Here is a 22,401-nt window from a genome sequence, read left to right as displayed (position 1 = left end):
CAAGAGCGGCGAGGTCTATCGCGATAGCTTAATTTCTCTATCGAGTAAAAGTTATATCGCGATACATATCGTTATCGTTCTATCGCCCAGCTCTAGGTTCAATGCTTTTAGTAAATTCAACATGGATTTAAAAATCACTCAGATGTGCTTTATAATAGTAATAATAGTAATAACTTAGTTTAGCACCTTTTAAAAGACCCAAGAATGCTTTACAGAGGAGCAGAAGGTTTTGGTGAAGACGTGAGTTTGAGAAGTTTTTTGAAGGATTCCAGTGACGGAGCGTTGTGAAGCTGATATGGAAGAGTTGCAGAGGGTGGTGGCCTCCAGCCTGACGACTCTGTACCCAAAGGTATGGAGGCTGGTGCGCGGGACAGAAAGCAGGCCCGTGGCTGAGGACCGTAGCATCCAAGACTGTGTGTATGGTTGCAGCAGATCAGAGAGATACTGAGGGATCAGGGTATTGAGGGGTTTGTAAGAGGATCTTGTAAGTAATGTATGACTTGACAAGAGGACATTTATGAGGGTGGAGATGATATGTTCTCACAGCTGCCCTTCCCTGGGATGTGGGTACTTGCTGGTTCCGGGGCTTGTGGCTGGATGTTCTGGCGCAGGCATGTAGCTCATCTTTGGGCCTGGAGCCCTGGGACCCTGTACTGGGCTTGCACCAGGGAGGTCGGCCGCCCCTCACCTCTGGGACTCTCACCCTGTGGCCATGGGCGCCCCATCTAGGGCCTCCTTCCTTCTCCTCCTGGGTTGGGCGCGCAGATGTTGCTGAGATGTGTGGCCTTGGGGCTTCGGTACTCTTGGGGGCTGCCTTAAGACATTGTCCTGCTAAACCATATATAATGTAATAACTGAAATAAGATGAATAGAAATGAATAAATAAACACATAAAAGAAACACCTGAACAAGAGGAGCCTATAGAGATTTTATAGAGCTGATCTTGGAAAAATATGTTTGCATTCAGGTCGTAATTCTGATTGCAAACGCTGCCAAACAGGACAGGATTTCTTTTTTTTAGTCTTTAGCTATTTTAATAAGAGCAGTCTCAGTACTGTGGTGAGTTCTAAAGGGTTCAGTGAGCTCATAGAGGTTTATTAAACTTTCACATCGTTCCTTCACATTTTTATGCATTCAACAAATACTTTGCATTCAGAAATATTAATTACTGAAAGACTAAACAGGAAACTAATCCACTGACAGTAATGAAACTGTGCATGCAAGCAGTCTTTAACAATCAAGCAAGTTACTGTGTAAACATTAACTGCAGTTCTCAATTATGCCACAGTGTGGCGCTCTAACACAGAACAATTACAGAAAATCAAAGCCTACTCTAGTTTACACTGATTTGAGTGCCGTCTAAATGACTATAAACCTTGTGTCACCATAAGAAGTAATCAGAGGAGCAGTGCTGGTATGATTTTTTATACTCTATCAGGATTATAAAACACAGGGATGATGGTATATTCATCAGGATTCACTGACTTACAGTATATTGCTTACACAGATGAATGTTTTATTCTCTAAGACAAAGGCTGTGGCTCAAGTTTAAAAGAAAAGTTTGACATTTAAAAGTGTTAAAGCATAGCAAACCAGAAGAAAAGAAGTAAGCAGGTCCAAACAAGGACCCACCAGTCCATCATCTATAACCAGGACATCATCGAGAAATAAGTGTATCTAACTTCCGGTAAGGGTGGACTCTAATTTAAATACATTTTGAACAGATAAATATTAAGTATACTTTCTAAGACAGTTCATCTTTTGTATAGACACATAGTCTGTCGTAGTTCTAAATATGCCTGCTCATTACAAGCAAGCTCAGGAAAAGAGAACAGAATCCCAGATTAGCAGGAGAAACACTCATATGCACAGTTTAAGCACATATATGTGTTTGCATAATGTCTGTGAATAATTCTTATTGAGTCTGCACTTCTAAGGGCAGTTCACACTGAAACAGTCATTTGTACTTCTTTTGATTCCTCTAGAAGTCACTGCTGGTTGAAGTTTTTCTTCTAACTTCATGGCCGAGTCAGGGCATGCTAATGCACAAATTCCTGCTGCTGTTTAAAACTCTCCAGATCATCAGGGCAGAGCTCGTCATAGCTCAGCAGACAACTGTTACCGACAGAGAAGAAATAACAGAGGTCATGAATTAGAGTTTACAAGAGTCATAAAAAAATATGATTACTGCATATCAGGCTCTGCGTGTAAAAACGAACAGTGACTAAGTGTAAGGATGATTCTCTGAAATAAGGGAAAGGAGTTTGCAGGCTTCTGTCTGACTGACTTTAAAGAAAAGAGAGAAAAAATCTAATTTGATTGTACAACTATCTGGTCAAAAAGACCCATGTATCTATATCCATATCTATATCTCTTCAAATGTCTTGGCTCCAACACTTCTTTACTTGCTTTAGAAATGAACAGAGGGCCTCTTCCTCCTGAACTCTTGCTCACTGTGTCAGAGTTTTAGCTACTTCTCAGCCTCCTTTAGTAATGATGATACTTGTAACAAATATGGTTACAGCTCTGGAGGCCAGGAGCTTCAAAGAGTAGTTGTCAAACAGCTAACAGATCATCTGCATAGGAATGACTTATTATAAGAGTTTCAGTCAGGTTTCAGAGCTCATCACAGCACAGAAACAGCTTTAGTGAAGGTTACAAATGATCTTCTCATGGCCTCTGACAGTGGACTCATCTCTGTGCTTGTCCTGCTAGACCTCAGTGAAGTGTTCGATACTGTTGACCATGATTTATTACCGTGATTAGAGCACGATGTAGGTATTACAGGTACTGCGCTGCAGTGGTTTGAATCATATCTATCTAACAGACTCCAATTTGTTCATGTAAATGGAGTCTGTTATACATTGCATTATACATGCTTCCCTTAAGCCAGGGGTCTGCAACCTTTAACACCCAAAGAGCCATTTGGACCTGGTTTCCACGCAAAAGAAAACACTGGGAGCCTCAAATACTTTTTGACATCTAAAATGAAGATAACTCTCGGAGCCGCAGGTTGCCGACCCCTGGGTTAAGCAGTATTATTAGAAGACATAGCATACAATTTCACAGCTATGTAGATGACAGCCAACTCTATCTGTCCATGAAGCCAGATAACACAAACCAATTAGTTAAACTGCAGGAATGTCTTAAAGACATAAAGACCTGGATGAAGTTTAATTTCCTGCTTCTAAATTTAGATTCAGATAAAACTGAGGTTATTGAATTCGGCCCTGAAAATCTTAGAAATATGGTATCTAACCGGACTCTTACTCTGGATGGCATTACCTCGGCCTCCAGCAACACTGTGAGGAATCGACTTTATATCCTTCAATGCACATAAACAAATTTGTAGGATTACTTTCTTTCAATTGCACAACATCTCTCAAAATATAAATATCCTGTCTCAGAGTGATGCTGAAAATTCCGAAAAGCCTTCAGTTAATCCAAAATACTTCAGCAAGAGTGCTGACCGGCAGAAGAAAGACAGACCATATTTCTCCTTAAAAACTGATCTTGAATAATCAGACCCCACCTTATCTTAAAGACCTCATTGTACCGTATCTTCCCAATAGAGCACTTTGCTCTCGATCTGCTGGTTTACTTGTGATTGCTAACACATTTAAAAATAAAATCGGAGCCAGAGCCTTCAGCTTTCAGGCCCCTCTTCTGTGGAACCAGCTCCCAGTTTGGATTCGGGAGACAGACACTATCTCTACTTTTAAGAGTAGGCTTAAAACATTTCTTTTTGATAAAAGCATATAGTTAGGGCTGGATCAGGTGACCCTGAATCCTCTGTTAGTTATTCTGCAATAGGTCCAGTGTTTCACCTTCACTCACTATGTGCTTATGCACCAATCTGCATTTAATCATTAGTTATGGTCTATGGCTCTTTTCCACAGTGTGTTTTTGTCCTGTCTTCCTCCACTAACTCTCAACCGGTCGCAGCAGAAGGCCTACCCTTCTTGAACTTGGTTCTGCCAGAGATTTCTTCCTTTTAAAGGGGAGTTTTTTTATTCCCACTGTCACTGAAGTGTTTGCTCATTGGGGATCATATGATTTTTGGGGTTTTCTAGGGTCTTTACTAGTGCTGTCAGCGTTATTCTCGTTAATACGACGTTAACGCCTTAACACAGCAAATTCCCGTTCGGCCCATGCCAGGGTTGCACGGCGCTAACACGTTAACACAGTGCAGCCCTCGCAAGCTTCAGTCTAATCTCGTCCTCTCAAAAAATGATGACTGTTAACAGCTGCCGCTTTACTGAGAAAAGCAGCCAGTGAGGGTTTATAGGAAACACTCGAAACACACTGGGCCCCAGTCTGGATGGGCCTGGGCCCCCTTTCCCTGGCGGGTCGCGGAGTATGGGAGTGCCTACTGGGGTCAGCGGGGGAGCTGGCCCCAGGGAGGGGTCACCTGCCCCTCCCTTCCTTCCCTCCCCATCTCCAGCTGCCTCCCTCTTCCCGCTCCACCACAACCACCCACACATGCAGGGCCTTGGAGTAGGGGTATGTCACCAGGGTGCAGAGGAGGCTACCCCCCCCCCCCCCCCCCTGTCCCCTTCTGGCTGCCTCTGCCTCAATTTTATCCCACAACTTAGACATTCACATTACTCACACTCTCATTACACATACATATAGGATCTTGGGGGTGGGCACGATACACGGAGTCCAAATTACCATCAGGGTGTACACCTCACCCCTGGCGTCGTTGCCCACCTCTCAATTTTGAATACACGTAGACATTAAGGGCTAGCAGGAGGGACCATGCGCTTACCTGCTGCTCTCTGGCAGGTAGCTCCATGCCCTCCTGGGTTTTAAATGCACCTTAGAACACACATGCATCAACACTACAATGAGCGGGTGGAGGGAGGTTCGGAGTCTTCTCTCACCCCCGTTCTCTGCGGCCTGCTGGAGCGGGGGGGCTAGGAGGAGTTGGCCGTCCGACTGCGGTCTGGAGTGTGGGGCCTCCCTGCTGCTGCGGAGTCGGGGCGGTCTGCCTCTCCCCACCGCAGGGAAAAGGGTAACACCACCTGGGTCTGGGTGCAGTTCCCCCTCCAGGGGCAAGGGTACCTAGACCCGGTTCGTAGAGTACGCTTGGGGAGTGTGATCGTGTGTACAGCGTCTCTTTATGTCTGTCTCCACGTTGGTTGAGTGTGGAGTAAGTGCATATGAGAGCATGAGGGTGGGAATGGATGTTTGTGTCTGTGTGTGCCTGTATGTCTGTGTCTATATGTCAGGTTGGGTATCAGACGCCACCTCTCTAGGGACATCTCAGGCCCTCCAAGGTTTGGAGGCTTATCTCCACCCACCACCACTTCCCCTGCCAGTGGCGGACTCCCTCAGGTATCGGTGCGTTGGTGGTTCTTTGTGTCTGGGGGTGGGCGTCCGGGTACACACCGGCTCACTCCTTGGCGGCCGCTTATCGGGGCCTGGAGCCTGGGGCTCGCTCGGGCCACTTCGGAGGTGGGGTGCCCCCGGCCTCTCGGCCTGGGGCTCGGTCACTCAGGCACGGCTGGCTGCCGACGGAGCTCACGGGCGCGTCACTGCAACTCCCCCTGGCTTCTTCTCCGCGGCTGCTGAGTGAGCCCTCATCTGGGACTCTCCTCAGCTCTTACTGGGACAGTGGCGCGGCTGCCCCTCTGTTGGTCTTCCTTGGTCTCTTGTGTTCTGGGAGCCTCTGGATGTCTGGAGCTTTGATCTCCTCCATACCTGCTTCATACCCTGGAGGACGGGGCTGTGGCTCCCCACACTCCCTAGCAGATCGTTACATGGAGAAACCTTTGGAATGCAAGCATGCTGATCCACACAGGTATGCACACAGGTGTACACACGGGTATTCACAGACGCGGACTACAGCTTTCTTGGCTGCTGCCTCAAAGCACATTGGCCTTGGCCTTAAGACAACAATTCTGATGGCTAAAGATCCAAACGGGACACAAAAAAAAAAAAAAAAAAAAAAAAAAAAGGAAACACTCGATCTTTGCTCCGATACCAACTGTGTATTATATAGTAGTGCTAAAAGCAGCATTGACTCAATGCAACTTCCTACTTACCACAGATTCTCCAGTCTGTAATTTGAATTATTCACAAGATTCACCAGCTGAATCATATCTGAATCCTGCAGGCCGTTTCTACTCAGGTCCAGCTCTCTCAGGTGGTAGGGGTTTAACTTCAGCGCTGAGCACAGAAAAGTACAACTGGCCTTTGACAAAGAGCACTCCCTTAGTCTGAATAAAGAATAAAATAAAAAGACAATGTTTCTGTTTTAAATATTTCATATAAATAATCAAACATAATAAGTAAAAAAAGAGCTGTCATTATTACTAATCAAATCTTGCTATTTCTGCTGCACAACAAAGACATAATAAAATCAGCTCTCATACACTGCCAGCTCAAGCAGTGACTTCATTTACATGCAGTTGTGCTCAGCAAAAAACATATGCACACCCATTTAACTGCCTGTTAACACTGATTTGCGTAATGCCTAATGGCAGTAACTCAATGCATTTAGGCATGTGGGCATGGTTAAGACAACCTACCTACTTAAGTTCAAATCAAGCAACAAGTGATTTTGAGCATATCAGGATTATTTGAACCACACAGGTGGTTCTGAGTGTTTTAGAAACTACTGATCTGATTTACCCACAAACCATCTTTAGGGTTTACAGAGAATAGACACAAAAGCAACAAGTTCTCTTTATTTTTTTTATTTTTATTTTTTTTGCCTGTCCCATTTGGTTCTTTAGTCGTCAGAATTGTTGTCTGAAGACCAACAAGGATACCCAATGGATTTACTTTGCCAAATGGATCGTCGTGGCATTGCCGTATTGGTCCATTTGATCGACCTTTGTTTTTATTATTTATTATATTTTATTTTCAGATGTTACAGACGGGACAGACATGAGTGAGGGATAGGAAAGGGAGAAAGAAAGGGGAAGGAAAAGAAAAACAGAAGGGGAGAGGGACAGTGAGAAAGGGGGGGAGAAAAAAAATCTCCTGGATCACCTGTTGAGAGAAGAAGAATAGAAAACAAGAAAAAAACAACAACAAAGCAACATACTAAACACAACACCATCGCATTAATCTAGCTAAGTGTAAACAGCAGTAAATACTAAATATTCAATGTTGTTGTGCAGCACGCAGGACAGACACCGCACAATGTGCTTTGAAATAGCAGCCAAGAAAGGTGTAATTTAAGTCCACGAGCAGTGAACACCCGTGTGCATAGCAACAAGTTCTCTGAGTGAAAATCTCTTATTGATGCAAGAGGGAAAATGGCCGAACTGTTTTGGGCCTCTAAATGCACAACATGTTGAACCTTAAAGCAGAAGAACACAGTGGGTGCCACATGTAGCAGCTAACAACATGAAAGGGTTGGGGACCACCAAAAGTGGACAATAGAAGAGCTGAAAAACAATTCCCTTGTCTAATGTGTCTCGATTTCTGCTGCAACATTCTAAAGGCAGTCAGAATTTGGCATAAACAAACTGCAGATCCGTTGTGTCTTGTATTAGGGACAGATAAAACAAGATATTTGAACATGACTTTTTGTGAATTGAACCTGTAAGATCATCATTACATTCTGAAAACACAGTTTAATATGAAAACACAGCTGACCTCAGAGTTTCCAGTTGACAGGGTCGACACTCCAGAAAACCACACAACTGCTTTACTCCAGAATCCTGCAGCTTGTTGTAACTCAGATCCAGATGTCTCAAGCGGGAGGGGTTGGACTTCAGAGCTGAGCTCAGAGTAGCACAGCTAATCTCTGACAATCCACAGTGCCACAGTCTGAATAACAAAAGAAGAAAGAAAAAGACAGATACAATTATTTCTGACCTAATGACATGTTGACAGGTTTTAAACGTAGTGCCACATCACTTTATAGTATGTAATGCACAGATATAAAACTAATTCAGGGAAAAGGTATCATAAAAAAAATCACTAACTGAAATAACGACTTAGCATTTCTCTAATGATGGTTTTGTATCTTGCAGGCATTCAGTGATGATTAGATTGGATTACTTAGATAGGAGGAATTAAAAAATCAATGTAGGATCGGTTAACCCTAGCAGGTATGATTACTAAGCTTTGGCTAAAATTTCACTGGTACATGCTTCCAAACAATCCCCCCCCCCCCCCCCCCCCCCATTAAGAGCAGTCTGTTACATATTTTAGCTAGTCTGAAATGGTACAAAATGGTGTTGTTCACTTTCTAAGCACAGAAAAGGATACTAACCAAAGCAAGGTTTCACTTTGTGTACTTTTTATGTACTTTTTTGGTTGTTTTGGAAAATCCTGAAAATGTATATCCAAATTTATAAAGTAAATGTATTAAAAACAACAACAACGGTCAGGGTACTGACTTCAGGGTCTTCAGTCTGCAGTTTGGACTCTCCAGTCCTACAGAGAGCAGTTTCAGTCCCGAGTCCTCCAGCTCATTGAAGGTCAGATCTAACTCTATCAGATGGGAGGGATTGGACTTCAGGGCTGAGGCCAAGACTTCACAGTGAGTCTTTGAAATTCCACAGTCAGAAAGTCTGTGATAAGACAAATTTGCAAAAGACATTATCATGGAAGAAGATACTACATATTTATTTTTGCTTTTGCATTTAACATCAAAACAGTTGAGCAGATCTTGTTCAATCAGGGAACCCATCAGCGAAAAGCCTTTTGGGAACAACAGCCAATTTGGGGGCTTTCCAGTGTAGCTAGCTGATATCTAGACCAAGAAGCATTCTGAGTAGAGATGTCAAGACTTTTGATCATCCAGGGCACCTCTTTCAATTTAACAGCTGCTCTGAAAGAAAGCCCAGCCACACCTCATAGAAAAATCATTGCTACCACTTGTATCTGCAACATCATCCATTCAGTCCGAGCTTGTGACCATAGGTGAGAGTAGGAATGAGAGTAGGATGCGGCAGCGTGTGCTGCACTGACCGCCAGCTAGAGTGAATGGCCCAAAATTTGTGTTGCGCTGACTACTGCACTCGACTTGTATGTCATTTTTTTGTGCTCACTCTATGTGTACCAGATGTGCCTGCTCTGTGTCATTTCAAAACATTTATCTCTCATCCATAAAAGGCAAAACATTGTAAGTATCCCAACTAGAGAAGAGTATGTCGTTTCCACAACAGTGCTTTCCTCCACATAGCTTGAGTAAGTCACTCCATTGAGTGACTTACTCAAGAGCTCCAGGAGGTCCCTATATATGTATGTAAACATGTGTCATGGAGTTCCTCGTTCATTGTGTGGTTGAGGTTAGTGTGACTGTAGGCTTCGTTTCTCTTGGTTGTGCAAAGGTATGTCATAGCATATAGCGGTTAAAGTTCAGCTGGGTTGAACTTTGACCACAGCATGTGCGAGTACTCTTGTGCAACAGAAAAGAATGGGTTTTGGAGTACAGAGCTGCACATGCCGCATCTTATGTGAAAGGGCCTTTAGACTTACAGAGCCTTTCTGCAGTTCCTCACAGCTGGGATCAGTCTCTGTCGCCCTGCCTCTGAAGTCTTGTACTTGTTCAGGTCCAATTCATCCAGAACTTCTGACATTTGCAGCATGTAGGCCAGAGCTGAGCAGTGGATTTCATAGAGTCTCTTCTCTGATCTGTTCTCTGAGTTAAGGAACTCTTGGATCTCCTGATGTACTGAGAGGTCATTCATCTCCATCAGACAGTGGAAAATGTTAATGCTTCTGTCGGGAGATATTTTATCGCTGTTCATCTTCTTCAGGTTGTTTATAATTCTCTTGATGATTTGTGGACTATTTTGCAAATGACCCAGTAAGCTTCCTAAAAGTCTGTGGTTGGACTCCACACTAAGGCCATGAAGGAAGCGAACAAACAGGTCCAGGTGTCCATTTTTACTTTGCAAAGATTTCTCCATGGCTCTGCTCAGAAAGACATCCAGAGATGGGATGGAACAATTAATATTTCCAGATTGTTTAGAGGTTTTCTCAAGAAAAGACTTTATATTTATAAAGTCCTGCAGAACATCAGTATTTTTATTAGTGAAACAGTGGAACATATAAACGGCAGCTAGAAACTCCTGAATGCTCAGATGAACAAAGCAGTAGACTGGTTTATGAAAGATCACACACTCTCTTTTGAAAATCTCTGTACAAAGTCCTGAGTTCACCGAGGCCTCTGTGACATCCACACCATACTGCTCCAGGTCATATTGGTAGAACATGAGGTTTCCTTTTTCCAAATGTTCAAATGCCAGCCTCCCAAGCTTTAAAAGACCTTTCTTGTCAGCCTCCATCAGCTCTTCTGGACTTGCTTCTTCTCCCTCATGGTACTTTTGAATCTTCCTTTTTGTTTGTACCAACAGGAAGTGTGAGTACATGTCGGTCATGGTCTTGGGCAGCTCTTCTCTCTGCCCTCCAGTCAACATGTGCTCCAGAACTGTAGCAGTGATCCAACAGAAGACTGGGATTCCACACATGATGTGGAGGCTCCTAGATGACTTGATGTGGGAAATAATTTTGCCGGACAGCTCTTCATCACTGAATCTCTTCTTAAAGTACTCCTCTTTCTGAGCATCAGTGAAACCTCGCACTTCGGTGACACGGTCAACACGTGTAGGAGAGATATGATTGGCCGCTGCTGGTCGGGAAGTTATCCAGATGAGAGCCATAGGAAGCAGATTGCCTTCAATGAGGTTTGTCAGCAGATCATTGACCGTTGACTTCTGTGTGACATCAGACATGACGTCCCTCTTAGTGAAATCCAGTAAAAGTCTGCTTTCATCCAGACCATCAAATATAAACAAAAGTTTACAGACAGCGAGCTTCTCTGCTGTGACCTTCTGTAATGTTGGATGGAAAACCTGGAGCAGCTCCAGGAGACTATACTGCACATCTCTGATCAGGTTCAGCTCCCTGAATGAAAGCAGAACCACCACACTGATGTCTTGGTTTTCCAAACCTTCTGCCCAGTCCAGAGTGAACTTCTGCACTGAGAAGGTTTTTCCAACGCCAGCAACACCGTAGGTCAGAACCACTTTGATTTGCATTTGTTGTTCGGGTAAGGCTTTAAAGATGTCACAACACTTAATTGGAGCATCATGGAGGGTCTTCTTGTTTGAAGCTCTCTCAAGTTGACTCACTTCATGTTGGGTATTAACCTCCTCACTCTGTCCCTCTGTGATGTAGAGCTCAGTGTAGATTGCGTTGAGGAGAGTTTCACCTCCTGTTTTATCAGTTCCCTCAGTCACAGATTGACATCGCATCTTCAAACAGACTTTATGTTCATCGAAAACTTCCTGAAGGCCATCATCTACTGAAAGACAATAAAGACAATAAAACAAAATTTATATATAGTTTTTTACATATATTTAACATTTAACATACACTCAACAAAAATATAAACGCAACACCTTTGTTACTGCTCCCATTCCCCATGGGATGGACGTAGAGACCTAAAATTCATTCCAGATACACAATATAACCATCCCTCCCAAACAGTGGTCACAAATCAGTCCAAATGTGTGGTAGTGGGCACATCTGCTATATTGAGATAATCCATCCCACCTCACAGGTGTGCCACATCAGGATGCTGATCTGACATCATGAGTAGTGCACAGGTGTACCTCAGACTGCCCACAACAAAAGGCCACCCTGGAATGTGCAGTTTTTTGCGCTATTGGGGGTCTGGGGACCCAGAACCGGTCAGTATCTGGTGTGACCACCATTTGCCTCATGCAGTGCAACACATCGTCGCATGGAGTCTATCAGATTGTCAATTGTGGCCTGTGGAATGTTGGTCCACTCCACTTCAATGGCTGTGCGAGGTTGTTGGATATTCGTGGGAACTGGTACACGCTGTCATATACGCCGGTCAAGCACATCCCGAACATGCTCAATGGGTGACATGTCCGGTGAGTATGCTGGCCATGCAAGAACTGGGACATTCTCAGCTGCCATCTGCCCTGAACAATGTGAACCATGATTCATCCGTGAAGCGCACACCTCTCCAACGTGCCAGACGCCATCGAATGTGAGCATTTGCCCACACAAGTCTGTTACGGCGACGAGCTGGAGTCAGGTCAAGACCCCGATGAGGACGACGGGCATGCAGTTGAGCGTCCCTGAGACGGTTTCTGACAGTTTGTGCAGAAATTGTTTGGTTGTGCAAACCAATTGTTCCAGCAGCTGTCTGGGTGGCTGGTCTCAGACGATCTTGGAGGTGAACCTGCTGGATGTGGAGGTCCTGGGCTGGTGTGGTTACACGAGGTCTGCGGTTGTGAGGCCGGTTGGATGTGCTGCCATATTCTCTGAAACGCCTGTGGAGACGGCTTATGGTTGAGAAATGAACATTCAATGCACGGGCGACAGATCTGGTTGACATTCCTGCTGTCAGCATGCCAATTGCACGCTCCCTCATTGCTTGTGGCATCTGTGGCATTTTGCTGTGAGACAAAACTGCACATTCCAGGGTGGCCTTTTGTTGTGGGCAGTCTGAGGTACACCTGTGCACTACTCATGATGTCAGATCAGCATCCTGATGTGGCACACCTGTGAGGTGGGATGGATTATCTCAATATAGCAGATGTGCCCACTACCACACATTTGGACTGATTTGTGACCACTGTTTGGGAGGGATGGTTATATTGTGTATCTGGAATGAATTTTAGGTCTCTACGTCCATCCCATGGGGAATGGGAGCAGTAACAAAGGTGTTGCGTTTATATTTTTGTTGAGTGTATATTGCTTAGTTTTTTTAATGACTCCATCAGCAAACAGATGCTCAATTTTACTTTGCACACAGCTGCTCCTACTGGCTGTCCAAAATTCAGAACTGGACACGGGCTCCTGCACACACTTGTTCTTTCTGTGGATAGAAAGGGAAACTTATTCTGGCCATGTGGCGAAACATGAAGTTAATTAAGTTGAAAGTCTCAGTATGGTCTATTACTAAGTCAATGCTCTTTCTTTACTTATCAAGCAATAATCATTTCCTTTTACACCATCAGAACTTATATTAATCCAAAACACGAGTTCTCAGCACCCTGTCGACACATCTGTTTACAAGGAAGAGGGTTTATCATGACAGTATTTTCCTGATATCTGCTTTTCGGTCTCTTCCTGAGGACTCTACTACCAAGCAGCATTTTGTCCAGCTGTGAAGGTGGTTCACTTCTTACCGAGGTAAATCGCCATGGTAACCTATCCTGTTACGTTCAAGATTGGAGATTAACTGGTATAAAATAATCCCCTACTGACCAATCGATTAACCAGAAATTAACATCACCATTTCTAGAAGATCTCTCAGACCTCTATGGGGAGAGTTGGAGGGTCTAAGTCAGTAGTGGGGAAACTCTAGGCCTCAAGTGCCTGCGGGGTGGGGATGTATCCTTCATCCAACACAGCTGATTTAAATGGCTAAATTACTTCCTCAACATGTCTTGAAGTTCTCCAGAGGCCTGGTAATGAACTAATCAGTTGATCCGGGTGTGTTGACCCAGGGTGAGATCTAAAACCTGCAGGACACTGGCCCTGGTTTAAAGTTTTTCAGTTAGTTTTTGTATTTCCCTGATCTATCTGGGATGGAGTTTACATGTTCTATCAGTGTTTGTGTGGGTTCACTCCAGAAACTCTGGCTTCTTCCCACAGTCCAAAGGCATGCAGTAAGTGGAGTTAGGTTATTACTTATACGTGTGAATGTGAGTACGAATGGTACTTCCAATTTACAGGCTAGCATGGTAAATTGGAAAACTGCACTCAAATAAATTAGTATTTTTATGCTTCACATTGTCAATACCATGCCTGAAACCCAAAAAGTGTGCTAGTTAGATATATTTTTTTTAAAAGTCTTTACCCTACATTTACTTTGTGGGTATCTGGTCACCCTAGTCCCTGGGTGGAGTCCCTACCTATGCAGAGGTATCAGGTAGTTGTGGTATTTAACAAAAACAATTAAAAAAAATTATTACATATGAATTGCAGGGAAAAAACAAAAACAAAAAACAGGAAGATCAACATTATTCTACAACTAAAGACACTACCACTGACTCTGGCTCATTTTCAGGTCTGTGTAAAACAGAAACCGCCTCTTACTTTGTGTCTGAGAGTCCCGGTTCATTACTGAAGTTTGGAGGATGACCTTTGGACCAGTCACTGGCCATAGACATACAGCTGGGCACGAGGGACGATGTTCCATCCTCCTCTTCCTCCAAATTATTGTTTTTCCTAATGAGGATCAACAATACATAACAAATATCGATTTTTTAATTTAAATTTTTTGTTTTCTGTTGGTACCAAACATTTTCACAACAGCATTATTGTTCTATAAGAATTAATCCTGCTCCTCACATACAAGGTCTTAAATAATCAGGCCCCATACCCTGAATCCTCCCTTAGTTATGCTGAAGTAGGTGTAGGCTGCTGGGGGATTCCCATGATACAGTATTTCTTCTTCAGTCATGTTTCTCATTCACTCATGTGTTAATAGACCTCTCTGCACTGAATCATACTTGTTATTAATCTCTGTCTCTCTTCCACAGCATGTCTTTATCCCGTTTTCCTTCTCCCACCCCAACCGGTCACAGCAGATGGCCCCGCCCCTCCCTGAGCCTGGTTCTGTCGGAGGTTTCTTCCTGTTAAAAGGGAGTTTTTCCTTCCTACTGTCGCCAAAGTGCTTGCTCATAGGGGGTCATGTGACTGTTGGGTTTTTCTCTGTATGTATTATTGTAGGGTCTACCTTACAATATAAAGCGCGTTGAGGTGACTGTTGTTGTGATTTGGCGCTGTGTAAATCAAATTGAATTGAATTGAATATCTGATCCTGAAACAGGACACTTTCCGCTGACCTCATAAGAAGTTTGTACGTACACTACGTTTGAAATCTGTTTTTATATTTCATTTTTACTCTGAAACCCTTAAACAACACCAAGTCTGCTGCTGACACAACAGAAATGAAAACTGTCAGGAGCGGATTATGTTCCGACTTTCACAACACGTTTTCTCTGAGTCTTTCATTTAAAGATTGTTTTAAGTGTATTATAGATTCTATGCTGGGAAATAAACGTTATATGTACAGTTTGCTGTTTGATTTTACTGTTACTTTTTCTGTGTTCTTTATAGGTTTATCCTTCACATCATCAATACCATGCCTGAAACCCAAAAAGTGTATTAGTAAGATTTTTTTTTAAGTCTTTACCCTACATTTAGTTTGTGGGTATCTGGTCACCCTAGTCCCTGGGTGGAGTCCCTAACTATGCAGAGGTATCAGGTAGTTTTGGTATTTAACAAAAACAATAAAAACAAAACAAAAACCAGAAGAACAACATTATACTACAACTAAAGACACTACCACTGACTCTGGCTCATTTTCAGGTCAGTGTAAAGTAGAAACAGCCTCTTACTTTGTGTCTGAGGGTCCCGGTTCATTACTGAAGTTTGGGGGACGACCTTTGGACCAGTCACTGGCCATAGACACAGGAGACGGTGTTCTGTCCTCCTCTTCCTCCAAATTATTCATCTTCAAGCACTTGTAAACAACAATTCTGCAAACGCACAACGTGAGAATGAAGACAGGTTTGTTCAAAAGTCACCCAAGACCAAGACCAGTACACACACACACACACACACACACACACACACACACACACAGAGTAAGAGAGAGAGAGTCCACTCTCTCTCTCTTACTCTCACCTTATTGTCCACGTTTGCTCTGTCGGCTGTTTCAACATGTACACAAGTACGTATAAGTATACGAAGCGCCTCGAGGCGACTTTTGTTGTGATTTGGCGCTATATAAATAAAATTGAATTGAATTACGTGGATCACCCGAAAACAGGAAAGACCATCGATTACATGATTGTTAAAGAGACGCGAGAGCACCGCACATGTTAAACACAGCTTACGGCAGAAGTGATCTTTACCTGGATTTTATGTTAAGTTCAACAAACCGCAACACCCGCTGGTTTCACTTTCTGTTTTACAGCTTCTCCACCACTTTACGTTTTAGGAGATCACGTGACCACAATTTAACCTTATAGGATGATGGCGTGTCAACGTCACGACTGCAGCAGGGTTTGACAGTTTATCAACACTTTTCTAGAATTCTCATCAAAATGACCTGAACCATTGTCAGATTTCCACACGTCATTAAACTGGTTAAACATAACGGAACAAAGAAATATTAATTTTGCACTCTGTCGCAGGGCTATGAGAGGGAGGGTATGAAGTCCTTTACTGAATGTATTTGTTTAATTACTCATGTTTGCTTAACTTTCTTCTGCCCTGAAGTTCTCTCTATGGATGAGAGGACGTATAGTACCAGATGTGGGATTCATTTATAGTTGTTTATTATGATGATCCACTATTATCATGAATTCTCTTACTTTAGATTTAGAGTATATTTGGATCCTAAAACTCTTTTAACATCGATTAATCAAAAGTCATATTTATTTAAATAAGCAATTGAAATGTTAAGATTGAACCAAGAATGGTGGACACTGAAATAAGACATGACAGAAATCAAGTGGAGGGATTAATTACAAAGACTTGTAAATCTTGAAGTCTTGCTCTTTTTACAAAGACAGGGACAGATTCCTACTGAGCATGTGCACTGGACTAGCTTGTTCCTGCCTGGTGAAATTAATTGTCCATAGCAGCACCTCCTGCCTAATGATCCTTCGAGGCTTTGATTTTTATGAAAGCTTAATTTAAACTCCAGAACAAAATTCTGAAAAACAGTTTCTCTGTGTGAATGTAAATAACTTTTTAAACTGTGAACAGGCAGGTAGCGTACTGAAAGATAGAAGATGACACCACACCATACAGCACCATTGATAAAACTCTTTATATCAAAACTTTTACATTTGTTTTTAAAAGCACAGATTCTCCCAAAACTCTTTAAACTCACTGTTACAGATAAAGATATTTCTTCACTGAACTTTATTTACATGGTGCAACAGGACTTTCTGACACCAGAACATTCACTGTCCAAACACTTTTGACATTCCTGCTTTCTTCCTGCTTTAAATGAAAATAAAATGTTTACAGCTCAAATGTTTTTCAGGTTTTTGCAGAAGAATATATAACTGCTCTGCAGAGTAGAAAGAGCAAAAAGGAAGGAAATCAGCATTATCTAAACAAAACACGATGAACCAAACTAAGAGATCAGGTCTGTTCCAAACACATCAAGGTAGAAATGTTCTGACATTAAAGCTGCTGAAGAGCACCGAGGATCAACAGAAATCCTGTTTATCTAAGTGCTGCAGGAATTAGTCTATAAACATGGAAAACTCTTTGGTAAGATGCCTGAAATAAGCTTTTAAAATTCCACAGATGGTTTAAATACATATATGAACACTGAGCTGCTGCTTTTGAAGCTGAACGAGTCATAAACACGGGATTTTCAAACAAGCATCTTAACAAAAGAAACTCCAGGAGTTTCGTCACAGGAGTTTCAAAAAAGTTTTATGTTTTGGGAAGTTAAAGTCATGCATCCATGCTGTAGTGTGTTTCTGATTTGTTTGCCCTTTTCACTGCTTCAATACTGCTCGGTGACTAGTTGGCACCGATTGTAGGCAAGTCAACATCTTCTACGCAAACTATGACAACTGCAGCAATCTGCTTGCAACCAGAGCAATCACACGAAGGTTTTTAGTGAAGCACAGCAGACGACTGGTTTCACCTAAAAACAAAAAGCAGCTTCCAGCGGCCTCTCGCCAACCGGTCGAGGGATAAACATTTGTCCCCAGTGGTTGTGGTGGAGTCACCAACCGGGCTCTAGGTCTGTACGATTTTGAAGTTTCTGATGGAGCTCGTGTAACTTTTCGTCCAGAACATTCTTAAACTGAGCAGCTTTAAACACATTATGTAAAAATATATTTTATACATAAATAGAATTTACAATTTTTAGCTATTTATACAAAAGCTGCATTCAACAGGTTTTATATTAAAGGTGGGGAGATTTATCAGGTAAATAAAATAATATGATATAAGAATGATGGGAGTCCACAGTCCTGGATCCTCTTTGTTGTATTTCATTTCATGATGCTTCAAATGCTCTCACATGGTGAAAGGTCTGATCTGCAGGCAGGCCAGTTCAGCACCACAACTCTTCTGCTATGAAGCCATGATGCTGTTGTAGATCCAGTATGCAGTTCAATATTGTCTTGCTGAAACATGCAAAGACTTCCCTGAAAAAGATGGCAGTATATGTTCCTCTAAAACCTGTATATACTTTTCAGCATTGATGTCCGCAGACAGGAATGTTTACGATTATACATTGAAGGCATCATCAATAAAGCGCTCCTCACAGCCACAAAGCATGCGCAGTCCTGCAAGGAATCAATCATTTAGTAAATTATAATAATAATAATAATGGATTGGATTTATATAGCACTTTTCAAGGCACGCAAAGCGCTTTACAATGCCACTATTCATTCACTCTCGCATTCACACACTGGTGGAGGCTACAGGTGTAGCCACAGCTGCCCTGGGGCAGACTGACAGAAGCGAAGCTGCCATATCGCGCCATCGGCCCCTCTGGCCAACACCAGTAGGCGGTAGGGTAAAGTGTCTTGCCCAAGGACACAACGACCAGGACAGAGAGCCCGGGGATCGAACCGGCGTCCTTCCGGTTACAGATGTGCTTCCAATTAGTGATAAAGTCAAGCAGAAAGAGAACTGAGGCAATTGACTGAGTATGCGCTGCAGCCAGGGCCACGGGAACATTTCACTATTAGAAGGGGAAGAAGTTACAGGAGAAAAATCATGAAGCCGAAGATGAAAAGAGGATGACTTCGTCTTGTTGTCGATTCTGAGGTGGGCTCAGTGACTTCAGGCGCTTTCACAGTCACTCGACCTGAAAACATCCAGAGAACATCCTGTGGATTTAATAAGGACAACCTCAAAGAGAAAACTAACGGGAAAGGTGCAGAGACCATAGCAGTCACCAGGGGGCGCCCTTCACTGTAACTTCAACTGCAGCCATCCATCCTGCTCTTTTCTGATTTAAATCAAATTCAGTGGCAGATCTAGAAAGTTTTACATGGAGGCGGGGTCAAAGGAGGGGCAAGAGGTCTAGGCAGGTGGCACATACCTCTGCAGGGAAGTATGAGAAAATGCCCTATATGTAAATGCAGTCAACAAGATATCCACAAAAACCTTTAAAACTATTTATTGTTTCATCATCTCTTCTAAGAAAACAAAGTCAGGGTGATTTTTTACAAGCAAGTAGAAAAACTTTGTTCATTACCTGCAAAACTCACTGGCAAGACATTAACAATCATGCGCAGGTCAAAAGTCTATGAAGGTGGCCCTGTCCTGCCCTGTGCTCGCATCTTATATATCAAAGCAGAATAATCAGAAAATCCTCACTATAGAGGACAGAGATCAGTTATAAATAAGTTATTACGATAAATAAATAATTAAGACACATTAAAAATAAACTGCTGAAGTAGAATCCATCCATGCATCCATCCTCTTTTGCTTAACCAATTCAGGGTTGCGGGTGAGGATGAGTCAGTAAGTGGACAACTTGGACCAAGGTAGAGTGACCAGGTATCCCTCCTTACGATTTACTGCACAGCGATTTTATCCCCCTCTAGACGCTCTAGTTTCCAAAAATCATCACTGCAAGACAGACCTGTCACGAAAGTCTGGATCTTATTGAATGACTGTGAAGAAAGCAGTAAAGATCATCACGGGCCTCCTGCACTTTAACATGTCTGCATGTACGCAGCAATTCTCCACAGTGGAAACCTACAAATCACAAGCTACTCAGATGTTTGTGGAACATGAAAAACTGCCAAAAATATCCGTGTAGGTTGTGAAAATGAGAAACAGCTACGATGCAGACAAGAAAACTTTTACTGGCTGGTGGAACATGAATGTAAGAAAGGCTTTTCTCACGTGAGCTTCACAGCTGATCGATGCATCCTCACTGAAAGCCAAATGAGACTTGAACCAGACTGAGAGGCTCCTTTCATTACCAAGAAGCTCATTCAAATAAAATATGTGCTTCAAATGCCAAACTCCTGTGTCACACACACTCTTTGTTTTTTACATTTAGTTTTCTGGGATCTCGTCACAATACACACAGCCTGTGTAACCTACCAACTGTGGTGACCTGGTGACCCCTCCCTCTGTCGCCACCTTCAGGACAAACTCAGACTTCATGTCCTGGAGGACCTCTGAGTGTAGCAGTCCACTCTGAGAGAACAAGATGTCAACATCTGCTGCAGCTGTTCACTCCCCAGCCGTTTACTCTGTGTGTGTGTGTGTGTGTGTGTGTGTGTGTGTGTGTGTGTGTGTGTGTGTGTGTGTGTGTGTGTGTGTGTGCGTGTAACCAGCACTAACGGCTAACGGATGCCTCTGTGAACATCTGTAAAAAAAGTGTGGGTTTGCTGTGGTTTCTGATGTTTCATGACGTTCATCTGTACTGTTATTGCCCGGACCCCTCAGACACACACAAACAGACACACACATTCAAGGTGGTGGAGGGAGGTAAGGCATCTTTGGCCGGCCTCAGACCACCAACCGCCCTCTCTTTATCTCCTTTTTCCTCTCTTAGCCTTTTTTTCTGGCTCCGGAAAACCAGAAGCCTCCTGCGTTGCACAATTTCGGCCCTCAGCAAGCAGCCAGCAGGAGGCTCTGAGTGGGTGGGGGCCAGGGTGGGAGTATGGTGTATTATTGTCTGATAATAGCATATGATGCTCTGTGACAGGCTGAGGCCTCTGTTAGCACTGCTGACATCTCACTGTGGAGTTTGGGTGATATGTCCCATTAAACCTGCGGGACTTTCGGGGCCTCCGTGACATTCAGTGACCCCTAAAGTATTCGTAACGTTGTGTTTATTTAAATGTAACTTTACATGGAAAGACTGAGATTTTTTCCATCAGTTTACATTCAGTAATCAGCAAGTCAAAGCGTGTTTCTAGCAGATTTGATGGAAAATCAAAAAATGAAATCTCTCATTGATGAAGGTGATCAGACACTTTGCTTTGGCGGCTTCCTGTTGGCTTTGCTAATCCAGCACATGAAGACACACGGAGCAGAAACAACACACTTCAGAGTGAATCAAAAGCAGACGATCGTAAAAAATAAAATAAAATAAAATAAAGTGCAAAGTAAAAACAAAGTCAGCCGTGTTTACACTAAACAGGCTCTCTGCTTGCTACTGCTGCAGGCGACGATCTTTACTGTGTCTAATGACTTGGTGTATTAGTGATTTAACATTTTTGTGGTTGTTGTGCATTGGTTTTGCTGTTTTTATATTGTTCTTTGTGGATGATTGCTTCAGAGTCTGTCTGTTTCCAATAAGGGGCAATAAAATAACTGACCTGAACAGTGACATCAGCACCCAGAGGTCACTCACGGTCATGTTAGAGTTTCTTATGTGATTTAAAAAAGCTCAGGAAGTTAAAAAAGAAGAATGAGTGATTCATTTGGAGATTGAGCTTTTTGGTATTTCGACAAACTGGATTATATTTTTATCACTGATTGATATTATGCATGATTATGTTTAATCTGACAAGTATTTTCTGTTTAAGTTCTAACTATGCCATCCACTACATTGCTGTGCCGGCATGAACAAACTGAATAATACTTCAGATTACATTTATTCCATTCATTAATATACAGAAAACATACAAATATAGTACTTTTTAGTTCTGCTTTGTGGATATTATAAATGGAATCCAGATTGAAGGCGAAACAACAATTCTTAAGCGAGCAAAGATCCAGATACAAACAGGCAAAATAAAGAAGAAGAAGAAAGAAGAAAGTGTACTTTATTGATCCCCGTGGGGAAATTCCTCTCTGCATTTAACCCATTCACTCTGTGAAGCAGTGGGCAGCCATTGGGGGCCCAGGGAGCAGTGTGTGGGTACGGTACCTTGTACACAGTATATATATATATATATATATATACATATACATATCCTGTGGGGATCAATAAATAGATAAAAGCCACTGACATAAAGACAAGAAAGCTCCTTACCATGCATGGAGGGTTTCACCCCAAGTCCAGCACCCTGAGGCTGTACGCTAAGCGGAAGGAAGGGGGCCGGGGACTGGTGAGTGTCAGCACCACAGTCCAGGATGAGACAACGAACATCCAAGAATACATTGGGAAGATGGCCCCAACTGACCGAGTGCTCAGTGAACACCTCAGGCAGCAGAAACCCAAGAAAGAGGAGGGAGACGAGGAACCATCATGGAAGGACAGGCCCCTGCACGGTATGTACCACCGGCAGATAGAGGAGGTGGCTGATATCCAGAAATCCTACCAGTGGCTGGACAAAGCTGGACTGAAAGACAGCACAGAGGCACTAATCATGGCAGCACAAGAACAAGCTCTGAGTACAAGATCCATAGAGGCTGGGGTCTATCACACCAGGCAAGACCCCAGGTGCAGGCTGTGTAAAGATGCCCCAGAGACAATCC

General features: G+C 43.0%; 1 protein-coding gene across 2 annotated transcripts; it reads right to left on the bottom strand.

Moving 5' to 3' along the window:
- Positions 1-1,032: 1,032 nt before the first annotated feature.
- On the bottom strand, positions 1,033-15,948 carry LOC147305580 (NLR family CARD domain-containing protein 3-like). Of its 2 annotated transcripts, none has more exons than XM_086276448.1 (9): positions 15,882-15,948; positions 15,363-15,503; positions 14,056-14,187; positions 12,756-12,829; positions 9,448-11,278; positions 8,364-8,537; positions 7,615-7,788; positions 6,051-6,224; positions 1,033-2,115 (listed from the first exon to the last, which is right to left on the bottom strand). In XM_086276448.1, the coding sequence occupies exons 2-9, from the start codon at positions 15,476-15,478 to the stop codon at positions 2,040-2,042; spliced, it is 2,751 nt and encodes a 916-aa protein (XP_086132574.1). In that variant the 5' UTR covers positions 15,479-15,503; positions 15,882-15,948; the 3' UTR covers positions 1,033-2,039. The 2 variants fall into 2 exon arrangements, with proteins under 2 accessions (XP_086132574.1, XP_086132575.1); XM_086276449.1 differs by having other exon boundaries at positions 9,448-11,275.
- Positions 15,949-22,401: the final 6,453 nt, after the last annotated feature.

This window comes from Aulonocara sp. 'chitande type north' Nkhata Bay, linkage group LG20 (genome assembly GCF_057382095.1).
Source record: "Aulonocara sp. 'chitande type north' Nkhata Bay isolate Kocher_YH1m ecotype deep benthic linkage group LG20, A_spYH_male_GT1.1, whole genome shotgun sequence".
NCBI lineage: Eukaryota > Metazoa > Chordata > Actinopteri > Cichliformes > Cichlidae > Aulonocara > Aulonocara sp. 'chitande type north' Nkhata Bay.
The sequence above is the reverse complement of the archived record's forward strand: the minus strand, read 5'-3'. Positions and strand labels throughout refer to the sequence as shown.